Raw genomic sequence first — 24,393 nt, 5'->3', positions numbered from 1 at the left:
TACTAGCGAAACAGAAGAGATTTCGACCGCGTACGCGACGCCGGACCCTCTCCGTTGTTCGCTCGTGGTTGCCTCGCCGACTGATCAGCAGGAGGTGGTTGCCGTGGAGAAGAAGAAGAAGAATGTTCGGTTTCCGTTGTATCTGGGACAGGTCCTGTTGGAGGAGGGATGTCCGGGGTCTCGTCATCCCTCAAAACCTGTTCATCTGCGGGGGATATAACACAGCCCCGCTGGGGATCAACGGGCGAGGCAAGTGGCACATTCGGCACGCCAGACCCCGGCAGGTCAACAAGTGGAGATGAAGGGCCAGCACGCGGGTCAACTTACGGTTTGAGTCGCGACGAATGGACATACCAACGACGTTGGCCGTACTGGATGCGAACACTCTGGGGATTCCGAATGTCCACCAGCCTCACAGGCCCCCGCCAAGGCTTGTGCAGTTTAGGGGATGTGCCCACTGGCACCTGAGGGCAATGGAGCCATGCCAGATCGCCCACCAACCAGGGCATGTCAATTCGCGATCCACGCGCATACCTCTCATTCCTTGCCTGCGTACGGGCCGTCGCACATCTGGCGGCCTCTCGCGCCTCCGTAACCCATTTAAGTGAGTCCCGTACGTGATCAGGCAAGGAAGGGGACGGTTGTTTACCCACCGCACCCAGTTGCACATCAATCGGGGGTACATTCTCATGGCCATACATCAGGAAAAATGGCGAATATCCTGTGGACGCGTGCGGAACCATGCGGTATGCCGCCAGGACGCCCGGTATGTGCAAGTCCCAATCGGTTTGTTTTTCACTCACCGTGTGACAGAGCATGGCCGAAAGGGTGCGGTTAAACCGTTCCACCATGCCATCCGTTTGCGGATGGTAAGGGGAAGTGCGGATTTTCTTTGTGCCCAGCGCAGCGCATACATCCTTGAGCAATTTGGAGGAGAAGTTACGTCCTTGATCCGTGAGCAGCCCTTTGGGTGCTCCTTTATCCATAACGTAACCATTCAAGAAAGCCTCGGTGATGGACGAGGTCGTTTGGTTAAGCAGAGGCCAGGCCATAGGCCAGCGAGAAAAATATTCGACCCCGACCAAAAGGTATTTGTTTCCCCTAGCCCAGGGGTCGGCAACCTACGGCTCCGGAGCCGCATGCGGCTCTTTACGGGCTGCTTCTTGGCAATATGTACGTATGTACAGTATGTACTCAGATGCATTGCGGCTCTTGAAATACTGAATTTTGTACCGAATTGGAAAGAAATGGCTCTTCTTGTTATTTTGGTTGCCGACCCCTGCCCTAGCCGATGGAGGGAACGGGCCCAGGATGTCCAGAGCAACTAGCTCATTAATACGGGACACCTCAATTGAACGTAGTGGCGGAACATAATTTTGCCAAGGCAGTTTCCTCTTTGCACAATCATGGCATGACCGGATAAAGTTAGTGACATCTGCCGTCATGACGGGCCAAAAGAAATCCTGCTGCATAGCGGCCAACGTTTTCTGCACGCCGAAGTGCATCAGTTTGTCGGTGTGCAGAGCACGGAGCAGGTCGTGGCGAAGGGATGTCGTCACAACTAGGCGTGAACGGTTAGACAATCCATCCATACACATCAATAGTCCCACCTGGCCCCGGGACATCTGCCATTTCCATCTTGCCAAATGAGATCTCGGTTTCCCGATCAGTTTCCGCAGCGGAGCCAGAGAGGCATCGGCCGCCTGCTCGCGTAGCCACAATGAGTGCGGCAAATGCAGCGTATCGTCAGCGCCAACGGGTACATCCTGGCCTTCATCGTTTGACATCGCCCCCATAACCGGACAGGGCGAAGTAGGCAGCGCTGCACAGCGATGCGTACCCGTCAGACAGGCGCAGGGAGGAGTCGGGGGCAACCTGGAGAGAGCGTGCGCGTTGCCATGGCGAGTACCCTTGCGGTACGTGATATCGAAGGAAAATCCCTGTAATGATTCCAACCACCGAGCCAATTGACCTGATGGTTGTTCCAATTTCAACGAATATTGCAAGGCCGCGTGGTCAGTGCGCACGAGGAATTTCCTTCTATACAGGTACGGCCGGTACTGGCGAACAAAATGTACGATTGCTAACAGTTCCCGTCGCGTCACGCAATATCGCGTTTCGGCAGGGGACAGAACCCTGCTGCCGTATGCCACCACCCGCTCGACCCCGTCTTTCCGTTGCGACAAAACGGCTCCTATGCCAATATCGCTAGCATCCGTGTCAAGGATGAACGGCTGGGAAAAGTTCGGGTAGTCGAGTGTCGGCGCGGTGGCGAGGTGATCCCGAAGAGATTGAAAAGAGCGCTCCTCTTCCGGGCCCCATTTAAATCTCTGATTTTTCCCCGTCAGAACATGCAGTGGCTTAGCCAGCGTCGCGAATTTCTTAACAAAACGGCGATAGTAGGATGCGAACCCAATAAACTGCCGTACGTCGCCCACCGAAGTGGGCGTTGGCCACTCTCGGACACACGCCATTTTCTGAGGGTCCATGGACACACCGTCCGAGCTGACGATGTGACCCAAGTATCGGACGGACCATTGCAAAAGGTGGCACTTCTTTGGTTTAAATTTAAGTCAGCCGAGCGCATCCTCTGAAAGACAGTCTCCAGGCGTTAGAGGTGTTCTTCGAACATGCGGCTGAATACGATGATATCGTCGAAATATATGAGGCATGTTTCCCACTGCAGCCCCGCTAGCACCAGTTCCATCAAGCGTTGGAACGTCGCCGGTGCTGCATTCAAGCCCATAGGTAAGTGGTTAAACTCATAGAGGCCTTGTGGTGTGCGGAATGCCGTTTTTGGTTTGGACGCGTCATCGAGGGGAAGCTGCCAAAACCCAGACGACAGGTCGAAGGTGGAAAAAAAATTTGCCCCTGACAAAGCGTCCAACGAGTCGTCCATCCGTGGCAAGGGGTATGCGTCTGCCACGGATATCTTATTTAATCGGCGGAAATCTACACAAAACCTCGTCCCACCATCCTTTTTCTTAACCAGCACCACCGGCGCGCCCCAAGGACTGTTGGACGGCGAAATTATATCGGACGCCAACATGTCGTACACCGCACCGCGCACGTGTTCCCTTTCAGCAGGGCTCATGCGATGCGGGTACATACAAATTGGTCCCGCCGCACCGGTGTCAATATGGTGCAACAAGAGCGAGGTATGGCCCAGATACAAATCGTATTTACTGAAAATGTCAGCGTACTCCAACAATAATGAATGCAAAGCACTCCTTTGCGTGGCCGACAAAGATGTATTTTCCCCGCACAAATCTGCGATCCATCGATCGTGTGAACGATCGTATCGAGGGCCGCCAGCGGCCATTTTAGTGGGTGGTTTACCCTCAAAGCTGTTGAAATCGGTAGTTGCGTGAGCCAATACCGATCCAGCCGGGACAACGACCCGGTTCGGGCCCCCATTTAACACTTGTATGAACGGGGCCTGACCAGGCCGAACGATAATTTGAGCCGCTACTAGGGAATAGGATCTTGCCACTGAATTCGACGGGGACAACAGCACACCCGTCGCACCATCCACAGCATCCAAACGCTTTCAGTAACGCAGCGGAACAAGCATTTGCGAGCCCGACGGCACCTCCACCATGACAGCAACAATCGCGTTAACCGCGTTACCCGGGGGCGAACGGCCCAGCAGGGAAGGCAGGAACGACATCCTACGGCCCCCTGGCATTTCTAAGCAACCTTGGTCGACGAGTATCTTAACTGGCATGCGGTGCAAGAAATCAGTGCCCAATAGGCATGGGACGGCCAGTGAATGAGAAATCAACACTGGTCCCTCCGCGGTGATATTCCCGATAGCAATGCGCACATCAACTTGCCCCAAAATACCCATGCTACCCCCCATTCGCAGCAACGCACGCGTCATTAACGGGTCGGATCTGTGACGTAGGAATGGACAGGAGATGAAAAATTACATCGGAAATGATGGTGGCAGACACGCCTGTGTCCACCAAAATACTAACATCGATCCCATCGATGGTACCCCGTACCGTCGATGAGCCCGACGCGGCTGCTATCACCCTACGGGCCAATTTTTTCCATTGTGTCGCAGAGTGCGGCATCGACACAGGTGTACCACAATTTCCGTCCTGAGCGCAAACATGTGTGCGAGTGGATGGGTGATGTGACAAGACCTGCCGGGTGTCCGATGTGTGCCGACTTGCCCGAGGGTGTCGTGGATCTGCGTCCGGTGGAGGAGATGGAAGCCGGCCCCACGGGAGCTGAGAAGGCTGAGGTCAGCAGTGGCAATCCCGGGCGAAATGGCCTCGCCGGCCACACTTAAAGCACGTGGCCGTCGTCGCCCGGCGGTCGCTCGTCCCGGGCCCTGCACATGGTCGACCAGCCCCATCACGCTGGTTGCGCAGCCAGCATTTCGGGACCAAGCGAGGAACAACAAGCCATCACCTCGTCGTCGCCGGAGTCATCGGAGCCGTGGACTACCCGACCTGGAGACCACCCAACGGTGGACCGTCTATTTCGAGATTCCCCGTCCATGCCGCCATCTGATCCCAGCGCTTCAGGTTGAACTTAGCGTCCAAGCATTGCGCCGCCCATCGCGACGTAAGTGGTTCGTGGCCGCATACCGGCAACGAGATGTTTAGTTCCTGGGCCAGCTCAATCATTCGGGAAAGGATGAGAGGATCCAGGAGATCAGCTGACGAGTCGGGGTAGACGGCCATGGCCAGCCCTAACAGCGCCCCTCGGTAGGCCTAGGGCGATTCCTCTGGTCCTCGACGACGTGACATAAATTTCCTGTTAGCCGCCGTCGGTGGTTCGTAAAACTCCGCCATTTCCGTGAAAGCGTCACGAAGCGTCTTCTTCATGGTCGCCGGGATCGATCGGAACACCGCCAGGGAGACATCATCTAGCAGCGTGGGCAGCGCCTCCAGTGCCTCCGCCTCCATCCATCGTATGGATCGAAAGGCTGACTCGAACCGCCATGTGAACGCACTCCAATCGCCCCCGTCGACAAATTCCTTGATTTGAGGAAGGCGATGTCCGCGGTGAATGTTCGACGCCTCGAGCGTCTCCATTCCCGCTTCCCGCGTATTTCGCGGCTCCATCAGAATGGTGTCCGGCGGCCGCGTCGCGGCAGCCCTGCCCAAGATGGCGTCCAGCGGCCGCATGGCAGCAGCCCCGCCCAAGATGGCGTCTGGCGGCTTCATCGCAGCAGCCCCGCCCAAGATGGCATCCGGCGGCCGCGTGGCAGCAGCCCCTCCCAAGATGGCATCCGGCGGCTTCATCGCAGCAGCCCCGCCCAAGATGGAGGCCTCTCCCAGTGCGGCAGGAACAATGGCGGACGTCGATTCCCGCTGAAAATCCTGGTCATCGGCACTTGGTTGAAATCCACGCGGCCGACTGAGGGCCGCTGAGGATGCGACCACCGTCACCAGATTCAGCACAATCGCGCAGAGCGAATCAATTTGCTCCGCCAGTCGCCGCCATCCCTCGTCCGCAGTCAAAGACGTCGCTTCTCCAGCCTGTCGGCGATGAGCGGCGTCGGGGAGAGCAACATCCGGAGGCAGAGGACCCGCAGCTCCCAGCAGCTCGTCCTCGTCCGCCTCAACTTCTTCCTCCGACAGAGGGTCCGGTGGGTTCTTCTTCTTGAGGTGCTTGGACATCTTAAAGGATCGCCCAAACGGTCTCAAGAGATACTTCTGACACCAATGTAATAAAGCTCGTTGAGGCGACTTCTGGAATCCGTCTTTTATTCAACTTGTATTACAGCTTTCCTTCACACTGCTGACAGGCAGCGTGAGAGGGACAGATAGAGAGAGAGACACACTGCCATGTGGCAACCCGGAGCCCCGCTCCCGCGTGGCCCCCTTCCTCTGTTCGTTCCCGTTCTGACCCCGTGTCGTTCGTCTCCACCCCTATTTAATACCCGGGTCACGTGGTACGTTTCCGCCAATCCTTGTTAGCCTCCATGGAATATTCCAGGCCCCCTCGTAAGCTCCCAGGACCACGCCCCTGACTCATCTCCCCATTGGCTGTGGCCAAAGCCAGCAGAACCAATCCTTACAGCTGTCACCTTTCCATTACGTCAGGGCCACGCCCCTAGGCTTCCCCGCATTGGCTATTAACCAGGACCGGCAGAGTCAATCATCATGACGAGTTGTGATACGTCAGTGAGCCGGATATATCCTCACATTACACATGCAAACAAACATGCTCTGATAATTATATATGCATTTTTGTTTAAACTGATTGAACAATGCATATATTATCAGAGCATGGTTGTTTGCATGTTTTTCCACAAGTGTGTGTGGTTAAATCAAACCTGATGCCGTGCAAAAGGTATCTATTTAGTGGTTGAACATCTTAACACAACTCCTGTTTCATTGTCAGAAAGGGTAAACCCTATTTTTATTTTTAATCATATTTGATACTGGAAAGAAGGACCCATGGATAAAAGCAGCATTTTTTGTTTAATAAGCCGTACTCTGCTGATGAGAACCATAAGGTCAAAATCAGTCCAGAGTTTGCTCGCTTAAAAAAAATGCTGATGGGATAATATTTGTCTGGAAAGCCAAATCACTGACTGACTAAAACGTGTTGAGACATGGAGTAAAGTTCTGCTTGTGTATGCTTTTTTCCAAACAAAGCTCCACTATAACACAACGAGGGCTTGTGCTTGGTGTCACTAATATGACGTCGATTCCAAGCAGTTGTTGACGTCACTTTTGTGTTATTTGATCATTCTTACCGCTTCCAAATAATTATACATCATAGAGAAAAACAACATTTTATTTCACCAAAAAGATATTCAGGAGACACGATTCATGTACACTTATCACCACTGTTGGGGCACAGCCGGGGAATTATGAGTGGTGAAATTATCGATTGCAGGGGTGTTTCTGCCTCTTCATACCCCAGTGCCACTGAAGCATTGCTCCTAACATTAAATGAATGGGGATCAGCGTGCAGCTCTGGGAAAGTCCATGGTAAATGCCGATGAATAGCTCCGGATCAGCCGCTATGCCCATTCTTTTCACGTCTGCCGTGCATTCGCACACTTTTTTCACTCTGATGTTCGAGAAGGGTAAGGGAGATTAAATTCGGCATACGAACAGAAACATCAAAACGAAAATATCTACATTTCGCATTTGGGCCCAAACAATCAAGAATTTGCCATGTGTAAATGTGAGCACTCGACTCTGGCCCGTGTGAAAAAATAAACTATTTTAGATGGTAGAAAACACCATGTAAAATTGGGTAATTAATTTCCTCTGACTTCACTCCACTCAGCTAAGGCTGTTCGATCGGGTTCTGTGCAGGGTCCTATTCTATCATCAGTCTATGTAAATGCTATGACATAAATTGTATCTCATTGTAAGTATCACACAACGGACTTTGTGACTGTTTTACAGCCGTCTGAAGGGGCAACACCAAAAGAATAACGCGTAGGCTGCGATATTTATGAACCCAAAATTACGCATGCTAAGCGACCTCCAATCAAATGCATTACACTCTAAGAGCAGAGATCTTGAACTTAATGGAAGTGGTGTGTGCTGTTGTATAGGGTAAAGTTGCTGCACTTGTTACTACATAACATGTGTGCAGTCTCCACCTTGCGACGCAACGCCTATTAACAGAACACAATTGCGTACAATCAATGACCCACCTCACAATCACAAACACAATCCAGAGCATACCATCCAGACACGCTCAATTAACCACCTACCCACGTAATCCCAATAAAACTGGCGTCTGGGTACTGTGGGTATGAGGTGTAGACTTTCTCCCCAATTGTGCCGTCGTGATGACCTAACGACGTGGTGTCATGCATTCGATAAAAGTTTCGCGGGTATCGGTTTTGTTTAAGGTCACTGGTTGACATCGAGATAGAGCCCACGGAGGACTCCCAGGATGCCGGTCAACCTCGTTCCACCCCCGCACTCGATCCTTACCTTTGCCCCTCGGCCCGTAATCAGTCCTTCCTGGTCCTGGCCCTGAGACTGGAGTCCTGGTCGCTAACTCAGCCCACGCACTTGCAGTGGAGTGGCTCGACTCAGCCCTGTCAGCAACCTCAACTTCTTCCTCAAATTCTTCAAGTTCTTCATCAACTTCTTATTCAACTTTTTCTGCTTGGATTGACCGACTCCAATGCGAGTACAGTCCTTCAGCCCTGCAGCAGCATGTCCCGTGTTTGATGGGAGATCTCAGGCCACGTTTTCAGGGGACCCCGGCTCTCATCTATTAACCTGGCGGTTGTATTTCTCCCTTCTTCTCACTATCTCTCTCACGAGTTTTCTCCCTCTCCCGTGCTTTGTGCTCACCTTTCACGCAGTTTTTCTTTCCTTTGCAGTTGTAGAATTGGCATGGTCAACCCATGCCATCCATATCACACACACACACACACCCCAATGTCCTTACCATTGTCCTTACAATGTCATGGCGCTATGCATAAAAAGGCAGAAAAATTTAACATCAACCAAGGAAAGAAGAACCGAGGAAGACATTTGAGAATAACTAAAGAGAGATAAAACCAGTTTAAACAGAGATATTTTTAAGTTGAGATTTGGAGATCTGGAAGTGTCCCGGAAGTCCCCTGACCTCGAAGGGGCAATGTGTTCCATAGTTTAGGTGCCGCAATTGCCAAGGCGCCGTCATTACTCCCAAAGTGTGAAGCCTGGAGGCCGTAGCAACAATGAGCAATGCACAATGTGAGGATCACCGCAATGTCCTTACCATTACGTGTACATACGTGTCGGCTCGTATAACGAGCAAGATGCGTTCCGCGAAAATTGCTTGGTAAGCGAAAACTCGTTAAATGACCACCGTTTTCCCATTGAAACTCTCCCATGTTGCAAGCTGAGATACGTTTCGGCCTCAAAATGTTCCCACTCTTGAACAAACTTTTTTTCTCACGCTGGAAATACAAATCATGAATTTTAAAATAAAGCAATACAAAATGTAAAACTGACCACACTCGAAGAACCATAGCACTTGCGGGTGTCGTGCATTTGTGTTGTGTGAAGAGTAGTACATGATGTTAGTCGGTGGAGGGAGTAGAAGGGGCCCATGCAGGATCGCTGGTTCAAATATCACTCACCACTGATCTTAGCCGTGGTTCTGAATCGAACCAGGGTCGCTGTCATCACCCCAAGTATGAAGCCTGGAGACCATGGTGACAGTGAGCAATGCACCATGTGAGGATCTTAATGATCCCGATGGAATATACATGGCTGAAGGTCATGGATGTAGGGAGGAACAAGTCTTAGACATCGCACAACACCAAAGTGCATTGTAGCTCGGACAAACAATTGCACGGTTATTATTTATGTTTGTTAATGATGCCTCAAAAACCTGAAATTTCATTTCTTTCCGAAATGTCCCGTGGTTAATCTTCCATTTAAATCACCATCCAATGTTAAGGTTTCAATTCTGTATAACGTCACCTTATATATAAAAGGGACATTTGTGGATATGTGTGTGTGTCTGTTCGAAATGTTTAGCATACTTCCCAACATGCTACAAACTTGAAATTTGGCATGTGGGTACGTTCCATACTGTACACAATTTAAAAAGTATAAAATATAAAAATATGTATATTGGGGGGGGGGGGGGGGGGGGGATGACCATGAAATATGTGGCGTCAACCTGCAACACACCTGAGTTAAGCAGTCTGTAATGCTTTCCCCTACCAATGCTTACCCCTACCATATGGCTCTTCGCACGCTGTAGTTCTAGAGCTGTTAACAGCGTGCCGGGAGACTTTATGTGGCGCTTTGTTCCTGGCCGATGAAGCCATTGGCTTCTCGGAGTTTGAATACATATCCATGCGAAGAACGGGTACAACTGCTATCTTAAATATAAAGCAGAAAATGCATCTGTTTGTGTGAAGCAGCAAAAACTCTCGAACGCTGAGCTCTGACGTCATGAAATTTGCACAGCTGATGCTGTCTGGAATTTCTAAGTGAACGCGACTATTTTCAACTCGCCCACGTCATTCCCTTCCCGAGTTGCCAAAATCGACCTTACGTATAAGTGGGTTAAGGTTGAATTTCCTTGAGTGAAAAACATCAGATTTAGTTACGTTGATTTGTTTAGGATTTTTTCTTTCTTGCAAGCATTACATTTTTTTCAGGGTTTTTCAGACAATAATCCAAGACCCGGGCAAAGCCGGGTAGTAAAGCTAGTATTGTATAGACAACATACACCTCTGTTCACATACTAGTGCGATACTTATCGTTGATATATTTATATTTTTCCGTCACTTAATTTAGCTATATATGGTTTAAAAAAGTAATTTGTCTGAGCCAATTGTCGCTGAAGGAAATGTATTTTGTTTTAATATTAATATTTACACCGTGTTCAGTCTCTTCCGTAAGTAGCATTTTTTTTGACTCTAGTTTATATTTGGTTGTCTTTGCTATGATTTATACTTGCTGCGTTAATGTGCAGTAGAACCCATCCTCTTAACGACGGTAATTGGTTCCACGAAACCGTTCGTTCAGTGACTTGGTCAGTAAACGAGTATCGCAAACACACGTCCCCTATCATTCGTTCTGATAGCATCGAACATTCCCCCTTTTTCACCCCAAATAATTACTTTCTAATTTTTAAACAATTGATATTAATACATAAGTATACTAAAAACATTATGAACATATAATTAAAGAAGAATGTATTTATGAATACTTACTCTACCTACATCAGCCTGTCGTTAACAGGGGAATAGTCAGTAAGGGAATACATTGGGTTCTATAGAGGCACTGCAATATACACTACTATACACTATACTACTGTAGGACTTGTACTCTCGTTATCTTTCTTGTCTCGTTTATTCACGCATAGAGTTCACACCTCCTCATCATCGCTCCGTGTCTCTCCGTTCACTCCGATGCCCAACCCGCCATTAACAACACTCCATGTCTCCCCGTTCGCTCGCTCCGCTCCGCGACTTTACTCGCTCACTCTCCTTCTCTCTCAAGGTCCGTTACTCCGCTACTACCCTACTCTGTACTCACTCCATCCACTGCTACCACTGCTACCGTACACTGTATTCTCTCTAGCCACTGCTACCGTACACTGTGTTCTCTCTATCCACTGCTACCGTACACTGTGTTCTCTCTATCCACTGCTACCATACACCGTGTTCTCTCTATCCACTGCTACCGTACACTGTGTTCTCTCTATCCACCCTTATCATATCTATTCCTGCTCACTGCTGCTCCGTCTCTGTCCCGGGCACCAACCACTCCAACTCCAACACCAACCAAGGCTCCCGTCTCTCCGTTACGCTGTGCCCTTTATCCCCGCACCAATCAGTCCCAATCAATTATCTTACCCCCCACTTTGCTACTCGTCCCCAGGCCCCCAGCCTCACGTGACCATGTTATTGCCGCCAGGCCGGCGCCGGTTTTTAGCCACTCACCCTCCTGACCAATCACCGGCCTGCGTCCTCAGTCACCCCTAACACCTGTCGCGCCTCTTAACGACCCCCCCTTAATGCCACTACAACAACAACCGTGTCCTTAGATGCTCCCACTGTACTATGCTCGCTTGCCTAGCAACAGAACGCGTGGCGCATGATATTTCAAGTCCTACACTACTATACACTACACTATACACTTCACATCGGGCTCTATGGAAGCCTGTCGACAAGCGATTAGTTGTTAACAGGGGTGGTTGTTGAGAGGGGCTCTTCTGTACTTTTTAAAATCCTTTATATTAAGTTCGCTTGCTTGCTTGCTTGCGTGCTTGCATGCTTGCTTGCTTGCGTGCTTGCTTACGACCGTGCAAATCTTTCGGTCGTTTTTTAACCCACTTCCCGTGATCCAATCGAGCTGACATTTTCCACACAGATTCGTTGTGCGAGACAATTAATGTTCGTGAAAATGTTTTTCTAAAATTTTACACTTTTTAGGCAAAAACAATTATTTTACATATATTCAAATAGAACTCATTCATGGCTTTGGCTGAACGTCACAGTATAAGAGCCCAGAGCGTAACCCCTCCACAGGCCGTGGCGGAGTAGCGCAGTTGGTAGCGCCCTCGCTTCCCATGCCAAAGGTCGCGGGATCGATCCCCGCGTCCTCCACAGGCGAATATATTTTTAAATCCTTTAGATTAAGTTCGCTGCCACACATATAAAGGATTTATAGTGAAAAACTTTGTTTTTACGGGTTTACTTGTTATGCTATTGCTCTAGTCACATTGGGCACTGATCACTTTCTTGGTCTCTTGACTTTCACCCAGTTAAACAAAATACAATAAATGAAACACCTGAGAACGATTTAAAACCATTTTAAATCAATATGTTATCTATACACGGATCACCCTGCATTGTGGCGACCACCTGTCATGCATTTTTCAGGATTGTTCTCTCGTTAGGGTCATTATCCTGGGGAATCTGTCGGTCTAGGACTTTGAATTTGGATATTTAAAAATGCTTTTTGTAAGTTGTGTAATAATACACCACACTAGCAGGCCATGTGGGCTGGTACTGTGACTCACAAACTACTGGTTACCACCGAGCGACATCATCTCCCACTAGTAGGCAAGTGGCAACTTTCAGTCTGGGTTCACACCTTGTGCCACACTGGGACAGCTGCTACCATGGGGTAACCCTATGACCCCCGAGCATGACACTACAGCAGGGCATCTCGCACCCCCCGCGGATGCGTGCACCCCAGGTTAAGAACCACTGGATTACAGTAACACCTCAAAGATTAACTCGGATGGTAGTAGACATTGGGACGAAACGAGCACTACACTTTGAAATGCCACTGTCATGATGAGTGACCGTTGTTGTTTGTTTGTGGTTTACGTCTCCGCATTGCTCTCCTGATTGCGCAGGTCATGACGGAGTTGTTTGACGAGAAGCTGAAGGCGATCGAGAATCACACAGACGAAAACATAGCCAACATAAAGTCTAACTTCGTGAAGAAGATGATGGAGTTTTTTCAGCAAAAGTGAAAGTGTGTGATCTGTTAATACCATATTATCAAAATTTAAAGACATTGTGAATTTAGGGTATACTTTGTCAAGTGTCTTATAACGTGGAGGATATAGCAGAGCTTAATCAAATGTGAATACAGGTACGGGCTTGCTTTGGAATTTCAAATTCATGGTTGCAAAATCCTCAAACCGTTACACTGCATTGTAAGCGTGTAATGAAGAAAAGGGGAGCAGACTCACTAATCCTACAAGAGAGCTTTTAGGATGAGGGGGTCTTGGAGAAACATCTTCCAGATGATGATTATGAATGTGCTGCTTTGAAATGTGGACAGATTCCGTCTGGAACATGTTTTATGTCTTAATGGCCAGTGATGGTGTTTTCTGTCCTTTGGCTGCTAATGCATTGCTATGGAGGACCATCTCCTGGAATATTTTTCTGAACAACTACATTAAACATATTATTTGGTTCTTTCGGTAAAGTCACGTCGGTAGAAAAATAAAATAATATATCATTAAAACATATCTTCCTGAAGATACTGTATTGTTTGTATTAATTAAGACCCCCAATTTGTGTCTTATAAAGCAGAGCACATAATTAGAGGATTCCCTGATAGCATTTTTTATGATGCAATATTAAGGTTTTTTTTGGGGGGGGGGGGGTAGATCGCGTAAATATAAATGTGCCGTTAAAGCCGCTAGCACCACCCAACAAAGCCAAGTAGTAAGGTTTGTAAAGTAAACAAAACGTAGTTAATCTGTCACTAGTTCAGCACTAACCGGTGTGTGTGTGTGTTGGAGGGTAAACCCACTACAACATTTACAATTCAAGTACCTGGTGACATATCGCCAGTAATTACAACAACAACCAGCAGCATCATCAGGTAACAGCCCAGAGTTGTGGAGAAATCCTCCTGCTGTTTTGATCTTAAATAGACGGGGGTAAATGTAATGTCGTCACTGTGTGCCTATCAGGTGCAAAGATCCGGGGGGGTTAATGTGTTTATAGATACAGACAGTTCCCGGGTTGTGGAAGACCCGACTTATGGAAGTCCGCGCTGGCAGAAATGCTCCCATAAATCATGTTGGGGAAAAATCAATGTGCTGCAATGTTTGCGTTAGTTACGTAAGTGCAAGTAGTGCAGCGCGGTGAGGTTGCGTATGAATACCGCGGAGCGAGGCGTAGAGGCAGAGCTCCAGCTCCCTCTGCAGCTCTCTCTGCAGCCCTGCCTTTAAAACAACGTATGTCTGATGTTGACCCCGATAGTTATAATGCCCATCTCCTCTCCTTCCTCATCTAGCAATTAAGTCATTCGTCATTAACAACTATTTCCAGCTATGGGATTTTATCTTGACTGTGGGGGAAGATTGGTCAGTTTCCGATGTACGGAAAATTCGGGTGACGGATCGTTCTCGGGAACCTGACCCTTCCATAACCCGGGGACTATCTGTATATAGATACGTCAGTTTCCAATATCTTTGTTATTGTAATTTACAAATTTGTTATATCGTTTTTGTTCTTTGCTCTGCTTTCAGTATGAATAAAGGTGACTTAAAAATGTCTTCAACAGCAGTTCTCTCAACATGAGCCTGCCATCAGTCTTCTGATCGTTGCACCTTTGCAATCTATAACACGTACAATCTGTACGCTGTGAAGTTACACAAACAACAATTAAATAAATAATACCACGTATTGCGGCATCAGCTACTCAAGATAACAACATGTAGCAGAGTACCAGTTTAATGACCACTACCCCTATCACTACACCTACCCCAACCCCTGTCACCACCCCTATCACTACACCTACCCCAACCACTATCAATACCAGTTTAACATGTACCCCAGCCCACCGATACTATATACAAATGGACACCCGCGCAAAGAGAAAAAAAACAATCAGAGTAGAGCAAACCAATAACACTACACGCGCGGACGCACGCGCCCCCAGTACACCCACAATCCGTGGTAGCCACGTCGTGTGTCACCACCCGTCGGTACAATAAAGGATTGCGGAGTCGTCACACGTGCGGCACCTGGGGATTCACAGAACTTCGCTGAGGGTTAATCCCCGCGGGCTCGCAACCTGGCTCGTCGGACACATCACACACATGGCCCCTGCGTTGTGGAGATGGAGTGAAAATGCGCGGTGCAATGAAGGGTTTTAGGCGCGATGGGTGAACATACCAGCACCTCCAGCCCCACCGAAACTTAACGCACTGCGGGCGGACGACCCGAACGACGTCGACAGGACCCCTCCAGGGTCTCATCAATTTGGGCGACATGGCCAATGGTACCTGCAGGCAATGGAGCCAGGCCCTGTCACTTGCAACCCAGACGTGTCCGAATGCACGGAGGACCCGTAGCCGTTCATTGGCCAATTGGCACGAATTAGAATTTTCTCTTGCCGCCTCCCGCGCTTCCGTCAGCTTTTGAATATTGAAGCGCATGTGGTCCGAGATCTTAGATTTGGAGTTGTTGGATGTGACCCGCAGCCGTCCCTGACATACATTAAAAAGAATGGCGAACAGCCCGTTGCCGCATGAGGGGCCATCCGATATGCGGCCAGAACACCGAGAATTTGCAAATCCCAATCAAGTTGCGACTCGCTGACCTGGGGGTGGCATGGCGACGTATGATTTTTCTGCATACCCAAATGGTCGCATACTTCCCGCAGTAAGGCGGAAGAAAACATTTTCCCTTGGTCGGTCAATAGACGCTCAGGAGCACCCTTGTCTAAGACATAGCCATTGAGAAAGGTGTCCGTGATGGCCACCGCCGACTGGTTGGGGAGCGGCCAGGCCATAGGCAAGCATGAAAAATATTCCACCCCAACCAAGTAAGTACTAATTGCCCCGGGGGTGGCGGGAAATGGACCAAGGATGTCCAGAGCGATGAGCTAATTAATGCGGGACACCTGGATGCATTGCAAGGGCGGATAGGATGGCTTGACCGGCGGTTTCTGTTGCGCACACTGCACGCAGCCGTGCAACAAATTGGCCACATCCCTTGCCATGCCCGGCCAAAAGAAGTCCAGCTGGAGTGTGGCAAGGGTCTTGTGTACTCCCAAGTGCAAAAAGGCGCTCATGTACGGCCCATACAGCCTTACCCGTCAGGGCGGTGGGCACGACAATCTGGTATTGACGCGCGCTGCCATCCCATTTCATCAAGAGGCCATCACGCAAGATAACAGACGCGAATCCCCCACGGCCCTTATCCCCATCGGGCCACATAGTGCGGCGGCGCAACTTCAGAAGGGAAACGTCCTCCATTGTGAGGCGTCCCCAATCAGCGAGGTCGAAGCCGAGAATGGCATCCCATGCGACAGGCTCGTCAACCCCCTTGGAGGACCCACCCCTGAGGAAGCCACTTCGGCCGACCGCCGTGAGGCGTGGGGACGAGCTGTCGACTGGCTGCTTACAGTGCCCCGAGCCCAAGAAGCATGCGCACCCGTCGCTCAGTGGTAACCACGACAAAGCGTCGGCGTTCGAGTGCTGGGTACCCTTCTGGTAGGTGACAGTTAAATAGTCCTGTAGGACTTTGAGCAAAGTTCACCGTTTGGTTGGTCAACTCGCAATGTATATTGCAGCGCCGCGTGATCAGACCGCACCGTAAACCGTCTGCCATATAGATATGGCCAGTATTGCTGCACAACAAAAACGATGGCTAGCAGCTCTTGGCGCGTAACACAGTAGTGTTGCTCCGCCGGGGACAGCACTCTGATGCCATATGCAATGACGCATTCTTCCCCGTCCACGACCTGTGACAAAACCCCGCCAATGCCAGTGTTGCTGGCATCCATGTTGAGGATGAACGGCGCGACAAAGTTGGGGTAGCGTAGGGGAGGGGCATCGACCAATGCCTCACGAAGCACAACAAATGCAGCCTCCTCCTCCCAATGAAATTTTTGGCCCTTGGCCATCAGCGCGTGGAGGGGCTTAGCGATGGAAGCATACCCCGCTCAAACCAACGATAAAATTCAAAAACGTCCTGATGCAAGCCGTCTTCTCCGGGTCAGTGGCAATGCCTGATTGGCTAACAATGTGCCCGAGGTACTGCACGGATTCCCGCAAGAGGTGACATTTTTGGGGCTTGAATTTGAGATTGGCCGCTTGCATTTTAACAAAGACAGCCCTCAAGCGATCTAGGTGTTCCTCAAATGTGCGGCTAAAGACGATGACATCGTCCAAATATATTAGACACGAGTTCCACTGAAGCCCAGCGAGGACCAGTTCCATTAGATGCTGGAATATCGCTGGAGCAGAGTGGAGACCCATTAGGAGCTAGTTGAATTCAAAAAGGCCCTGTGGCGTATGGAAGGCCGTTTTGGGGTTGAAGGCCTCGTGCAGAGGCAATTGCCAAAAGCCAGACAGAAGGTCCAGTGTGGAAATTAACGTGCACCAGCCAGGACGTCCAGAGATTCGTCCATCCGAGGAAGGAGATAAGTGTCCGCAACCGAAATATTATTCAGTTTGCGAAAATCTACACAAAATTGCAAACTGCCATCATGTATATTAATGAGGACGATCGGGGCCCCCCATGGGCTGGTGGATGGCGAAATGATGTCCGCAGCCAGAATGTCATTCACAGCCAATCGGACATGCTCTTTTTCCGATAGGGGTTCTGCCAAATGGGAGCAGCGTTATCCATGTCAATATGATGGCTTAATAAGTTACAGCGGCCAATGTCAAATTTACCCTTGCTAAAAAGTCAGTAAATTCCCACAAGAGCGCCCGCAATTTTTCCCTTTGGGTTTCTGACAAGTTGCCAGCCTCTTAGGAAAGTGAATTCAGCCACCGTTCATCCAGATCCGAGTGCGGCTGCTCCACAACTGAATCACCTTGGAATGCCGGTGTCGCGTGAGCGAGCACGGTACCGTGGTATGATGGAAGTCCGCAAGCTGGCATTCAAGACCTGGATGAAGGGCTCCCTGTCATTGGACACAACGGTTTGTGCCCCGAGCAGCTCCAACCCCCGCACAGCCGTGTTCGACGGACCCAAAGAGGATCTCCACGCCGTCGCAACCAGATCGAGTGGTTTGTGCAAGCAAAGGGGAACAAGCATTTGCGCTCAAGGGGGAATGCGCACCATCCAGAACGTCAGCGCTTGCATGGTGACATAGGCCGTACGCGACCGACTGAGGGAGGGCAAGAATACCAACCGACAGCCGGACGGCAATTCCATGCATGCCTGGTCGATCAAAATTTTGATTGGCATCTTACCCAAGAAATTGGTTCCCAGTTAGCACAGAACGGCAAGGGATGAGGAAACCAGAATCGGACCCGTTAATTGAATATCCCCAATACAAATTTGGGCAGTAATTTGGCCAACGATGCCCAATGAACCCCCGTTGGCGGCGAAGCATGGTACCTCAACGAGGTATAGGGGGCGGCATTTCTCGGGTAGGATGTTATAAATTAGTTCCGAAATTATGGTCGCCGACGAACCCATATCGACCAGCATCTGGAAAACAACCCCCTCGATAGAACCAATAACAACCGAGGATCCCGCGGTCGTGGCAACAACCATATGAGTCAGCTCCGACCACTGAACTGGTCAGAGCCGCCAGGCGGATTGAGCGCATTCTGGCCCCCCTACACCCGATGCACGACGAACGCGAGAGCTGGCACAACGAGATGCATGAGGTGAAGGCAGGGGAGTGTGTATGGTGCCGCGGCTCGCTTCAGGTTGCAGCAGAGACAAGGATGGGCGAGGGGATGACGGCTGAGGTCCGGAGAAACGACGTCGTTGAGCTCCCACTCTCATCTACTTTTATGCTACATTGATGTCTTCCGTGACCCTTGCCCCAGTTCCACCGCCTGCCGACACACCCGTGTATGTGCTCACCTGTGTGTGTAGTGTTTGTCCACTGCAGTTGCCGCTGCTGGTCACTAGCCAGCGCTATTACACGATATCACCCCCCACCCCGCCCCCGTTAAAAAAAACAGCCTTCCCAGCTGACATACAGCAACTGCAACCGGGTGGACAGGCAGAGCAAACCCCTAAAACTGAGGAACATCATCATCACACAAAAAATGATAGTCGCAACTATTTGTCAGCTTAAATACTTCCTCCTGTTTATGTCTCACTTTTTTCCAACCACTTGCCATCGCCTGCACATGGCGCTCTCTCCGTCCCATAACCCCCTGCAGCATAACAAAAGGCAGCTTAACTTAGCCCCCCCCCCCCACGGCCCATCAAATTATTATTGATGATAGTTCCAACACTCCATGAAGCAAAGATGATGAAGTGTGTCTTTGCTTTTTCACTTGGTCAGTAATCGTTCAGTTCAGTCTGTACTGCATATGCGCCACCGGGGTGCAGTATGGCTCGGGTCTGCTTAGGCATGTATTACTGAATGCTGTAGAAGCGCTGTTGCTGTGAATTTAAGGAGGGAGTTAACCGTTCAGTTAGCTAATGACTTCTATGTTTCGATGTTACAGTTTTACCGTGTGATGGATCCATCACCACTCCATTGTGGTGAAGGCCAACCTCTTTAAACGTATCACATTCAAAAGATCAAGCTGAGTGTCGACTATGTTGAGGAGCCAGGCTTCACAGTCTGGATAAGTCCATTTGGCTCACGTGCATTGAGACCAGAAGAAGATCTATTGGCCTTTGCGTCAGAATCAGTCTATTGGCCTTTGCGTCAGGACCAGAGTATCACTTGAGGTAGCTCTATAACATCCACTTCCAAGGCCAGTTCTATAACACAAGGGATCACACTGTGAAATTTCAGAAATAATTATTTGTCTCGTAACGCCATGAGCACGATTGATGATAACATTGTGAAAATGACAAAAAAATTACTTGTACACGGCCATGCAGCAAGGACAGCCAAAATAATTCCTCTTGTGGGCCAATGTTAGTTTTTAGTCACCACCTTTCTGAGATGACAGAACATGTCATAATGATGAGCAGTGAGTGACGTGAGACGTCAGATCGTGAGACAAGCAAGATCGGTGAGGGACGTGAGACGAAGGAATATTTTCCTAAAGCGTACTGCATTAAAGCGCAATGTGTCAGTTTCGTGCAGACGCTGGGAGAGGAAGGAGTTGGTGGTTAAATTTACTCCCTCATTTTCTCACGCACTTTTTTATCATTCTCTTTACCAATTCCTCCTTCATGCATTGGCTAATTTCTCATATTGACTCACTTCATCCTCTTACTCTCTTCTCTTATTCAAATTTGTATTTGCACCTCATGCTGTGGTCTGGAAAAAAGGCAGCAAAACATTTGATTTTGCAATGCACATAAGCACGTTAGCATTACAGAGTGTCAAGTGTTGTCTTCCACATAAGCATGTCTTTCTTTTGTTTTGATGATAGGATTTCGATTGGTACCAAATTTGCACACGTGGCTTGAAAATATTGGTTGTATTTAAGGTTTATTCAATATGGCACATACGTACAATGGAATATTTATATATATAAGTATGTATACACAAAGACAGAGACATATCAAATTTCACATTTATTTGTTCATTTACAAGTGTGACATGAGTCACCAAATGACAACAGCAAAAGCGAATAAAATAAATTGCAGCTATAGACTAAATTGAAAGAAGAGCAAAAACTCTCATCAAAATTCGAAAATATTGCAGATATAAATAATTGTTAAATATTAAGCTCTATATTATGTAATATGGCTCATGCAGATTTTATTCAACTGATCATTGCACAATCACATTACATAAACATTCAACAGAAATAGGGTGATTATTGTACTGTAACAATTCAATGTCCAATTAATCACAAAATTGGAAGTCCTAACCTTGCTTTCCATGCTAACACATACCTGCGGAGGGAACTGCTAGGAACGTTGGATTGCTTGGTCAATGGCCAGGTCAGCGGCGGCGTGGTGTATTCCGCAAATATGGCCGACTGTGAGGGCGGGCACAAGCCGGCGTGAGTAGGTTAAACGTTGAGTTTTATAAGGGCACCACGGGGTGACCAGCCCCTCCCCACCCAGCCCTATCCCTCCCACCCCCCACCCAGCCCCAAACAACCACAGCTTGGGGCGCCCCCAACAACCACAGCCTGCGGCGGCCCCCAACAGACTGGTCAAGTAAATCCTTACGATTCACTCGCACAGCGTGCGGTGGGCCTTCATCCAGCAGTGGATTTAAGCACCAAAAAAACTCGAGTACTAATGTAATGGACAGAGCACGGCTCTCCCTCAGGGCAGCAGTGGACAGAGCACGGCTCTCCCTCAGGGCAGCAGCGGAGCAAGCACGGCTCTCCACCCAACCACTGGTCACCCACCCCCTCGCGTACCGTGCCGGCCTTCGTAGGTGCCGGCCTTCGTAGGTGCTCGCTAACAGCACTTGTCCCATCAGTCTGTTAAAACAATACGGGGGATCTTTGTCTTTGTGTGTGTTTGTATGTGTGCGTATGTTGAACGTCTTTCGCACCACCGTGCATAGCTAACCACACTAATCGGAGGTGTGTGGGGGAAGGATAACAAACTACAAGCAGTTAAAAAAAAGTGCATAGCTTCAGTGGCTTCCGAATATCAGAAGGAAGAGCGTTCCACATGGCCGCAGAAGCGCATATGAAAGTGCGCGATGCAGTGACTGGCTTTGTTCGATGGCGAGCCAAAAGCCGCTGCTGATGCCAAGATGAGTGGAGAGATTGCGTGATGATGACGTATGCTCTTTGACGAGATCAGCAAGGTATTGTGTATTTTGAACTTCTTTCGCATCGTATGACGCTAACCGTACTAATCGGAGATGCGAGGGAAGGACAACAAACTAAAGACAAAAATCAGTAATAAAGAAATGAGTTTTCACTCTAGATTTAAAATTGCACAGCTCCCAGTGGCTTCTTAATCGGATTGATAGATGCTTGGCTATGACTGGCAGGTTAGTATAACTAGGAATAATGTCTTTAGCGATCGGTGTGAATAGGTTCACCCTCAATTATGTACATGAGTATGCTTGCGTTGTTCATGAAGGTGGAATGCCTATGCGCGTGTGATTCTCGTTAATGAGTTAATTTAGGGACAAAATTGTCGTTGGTTATTAGTGACGCAGGTAGATTGCTGTTGGTGTTTTAAAATTGTTACGTTATTATACATAATAAAGAATAGGATTGATAGGCCTGAAGGGAAAGAGTCGGATAGTCGTTATGAATTTAGTTTAGTGTTAAATTCGCACGAGCAGGATTCGTTCGTTAGGGTTTACTGAAGAGGCGGATTGAGTGATTATAACAAAATAAATTTACGGATTTATTACAACTGAAGCACTCATACAGTTGGCCGAGTCGCACACAGTTCATAAACAAACAAACAAAACAATGAATGAGTCCAGTTCCTGAACGAATTCATTGTAATGCAGGGGCGGTTTCTTCATTAGGGCGATTGGGCGACGCACCACCAATGTCATTCAACCACAGAGTCACGCTAGCCGTCACTGTCAGCCTCTGGATATAGTCCAATCAGCGTCATGTCACGTTCTGTGGAGTACCGCCTCTTTTTGGGCGATTTCACTACGGCTGAGAATCGCCCCGAGTGGCCCCATAGACTTACATTCAAAGATGTTTTTTTTCGAACGGGGGCGCTGCAATGCATTCTCTATGGCTTCCGGGAGGGCATGCACTAACGTGCTTACGTCATCATACGTGCTAACGTCATCATACGTAAGCACGTTTCATCCAACAATATAATGTATCGCCACCTAGTGGAATCTTTAATAAAAAAAACTTGAGTGGTTTGTTTTAATAGTGAGTATATAAACAAACAAGATGTATTGTAAGAGTCACTTTATTTTTCATTAATATTAAAGAAGTGAAGTTGCCTTTACATGCTTAAGCTGTTAATTTATTCATTGCATGGGTGGACCTTATCCTTATCAATCATCCAGACATTTGCCCCCCCTGAGAGATTTTGCAGGAGCCGCCACTGTTGTAATGTCGTCTTCATTATACACACACACACAAAGTGCCTCTTGACACAAAATGAATCACAATCACCCCGCTGCTGATCTCGTCAAGGAGCAGAAATCATCATCACGCGAACTCAGGAGGTCATCCTCGCAGCAGTGGCGGCTTTTAGCAAGCCATCAAACACACGACCTCCTGTATACCAGGCGAGGTAGTTAAAATATAACCTTTTATTTTACTAGGTAAGACCCACTGAGCGATACAGCTCTTTTTCAGAAGCGATCTAGCTACAAATGATAGCTCAACGAAATGGCTTATGGTCATGTGGAAATTTATCGAAGCCAAATACTCTAAATGCGTGATGTTGATGCTAAATTTGGAGGGAAAAAATCGGAGGACCCAGATAAAAAAAATCCATACAACCACGGGGAGAGAAAGAGATACGGAAACTCCAAATACAGCAAGCACCAGGCTCGAACCCACGACCTCCTGTATACCAGCCGGGGTAGTTAACATATCCTAATCCACCGTGACATCCAGCAGTTATAAATCGGCCACGTGTGATATTTTACTGGGAGACAATTGTCATATTAGCTGTGTGGAGAGTGAGGAGGAAGTGTCATATTTTGCATCTTGAGTTTTCTCGAAACACATTTCACACCCAAAAAAAATACCCTAAACGGAAACCACACTTCGCGTCAAATGATCTTGGGAAATGTACGCGGAAATGTTCCCATGGCAGGAGACTTCAAGGCGTTTGTCTCCAGCGATATTCGATCTCGAACCCATTTTTTGCATTCTTGCACGATGGCTGCATTCGGTATGGTCCATCCTCTCAGCAGCGGCGTTTGGCTAGCTTACAGTTTGCTGAACGAACGCATGATCAGAATAAGAATATTTGTTATATACTGCAGGGCGAGGAATCCGATGAGCTATAAAGCTCCTTTTAACAGATGTCCAGCAGGGGCAAGGGGTCAGAACCTTACAACAAAAACAACACCAAACACAATACAGAAACACGATAGGAGTGCAAAATACAGGAATGGTAAACTGACCCACTCATTACACACAAAGCGCGTGCCACAGATGGACCACAATACCTGACCAATCTCATCAAGGAGTGTAAACAACCATCACGCGAACCCCGCTATCCTTGCAGCAACAGCAGCGGCTTTTGGCTAACCATCGAACGAAGACGGTGGCCACCGCATTATTGCGCGGTGCTTTGAGATGCGCTTCTGGGGCCATCTGGAATGCTCTTCCGATATTAGGAAGCCACTGGGAGCAATGCACGTTTAAATCATCTCGATTGGAAAACTTTTATCCTTTAGAACTGCCGGTGTTGTTTAGTTTGTTTTCCCCCCGCAACTCTGATCAGCATGGTCGACTATGTACGGTGCCAAATAAATTCAACACTCTACACATTCCGATACACGTGCAGCTTCTTTAATATATTTCAGTTCCCCCTTCTTTGTTTTGTAATAACACCGCCTGCCACCCCGAAAATCTCCACATCTACAAAATCGAGTCCACTTCCTCACCTGACGAGCCACCCACCCACCCAACCAATCCAATCACTCATCCGACCGAATA

The 24,393-nt window shown here is 48.7% G+C and overlaps 1 protein-coding gene and 1 long non-coding RNA gene across 4 annotated transcripts in view; one reads left to right on the top strand and one right to left on the bottom strand.

Moving 5' to 3' along the window:
* LOC144737516 (guanylate-binding protein 1-like) overlaps positions 1–14,484 on the top strand; it is a 120,423-nt gene extending 105,939 nt beyond the window's left edge. For 2 of the 3 annotated variants that reach the window (XM_078620241.1, XM_078620243.1), the window contains one exon: positions 12,823–14,484. In XM_078620241.1, coding sequence (XP_078476367.1) covers positions 12,823–12,942 — 120 coding nt within the window. In that variant the 3' untranslated portion in view covers positions 12,943–14,484. Of the gene's footprint in view, positions 1–151; positions 250–12,822 lie in introns of all 3 variants that reach the window. The other variant, XM_078620242.1, reaches the window with a different exon arrangement.
* Positions 1–24,393, bottom strand: part of LOC144737519 (uncharacterized) — a 53,328-nt gene that overhangs the window by 15,561 nt on the left and 13,374 nt on the right. The gene's annotated exons all lie outside the window — the stretch shown is intronic.

This window comes from Lampetra planeri, chromosome 71, assembly GCF_965212315.1.
Source record: "Lampetra planeri chromosome 71, kcLamPlan1.2.h2, whole genome shotgun sequence".
Classification (NCBI taxonomy): Eukaryota; Metazoa; Chordata; class Hyperoartia; order Petromyzontiformes; family Petromyzontidae; genus Lampetra; species Lampetra planeri.
Note: the sequence above shows the minus strand (reverse complement) of the source record. Positions and strands in the feature narration are given on the sequence as shown.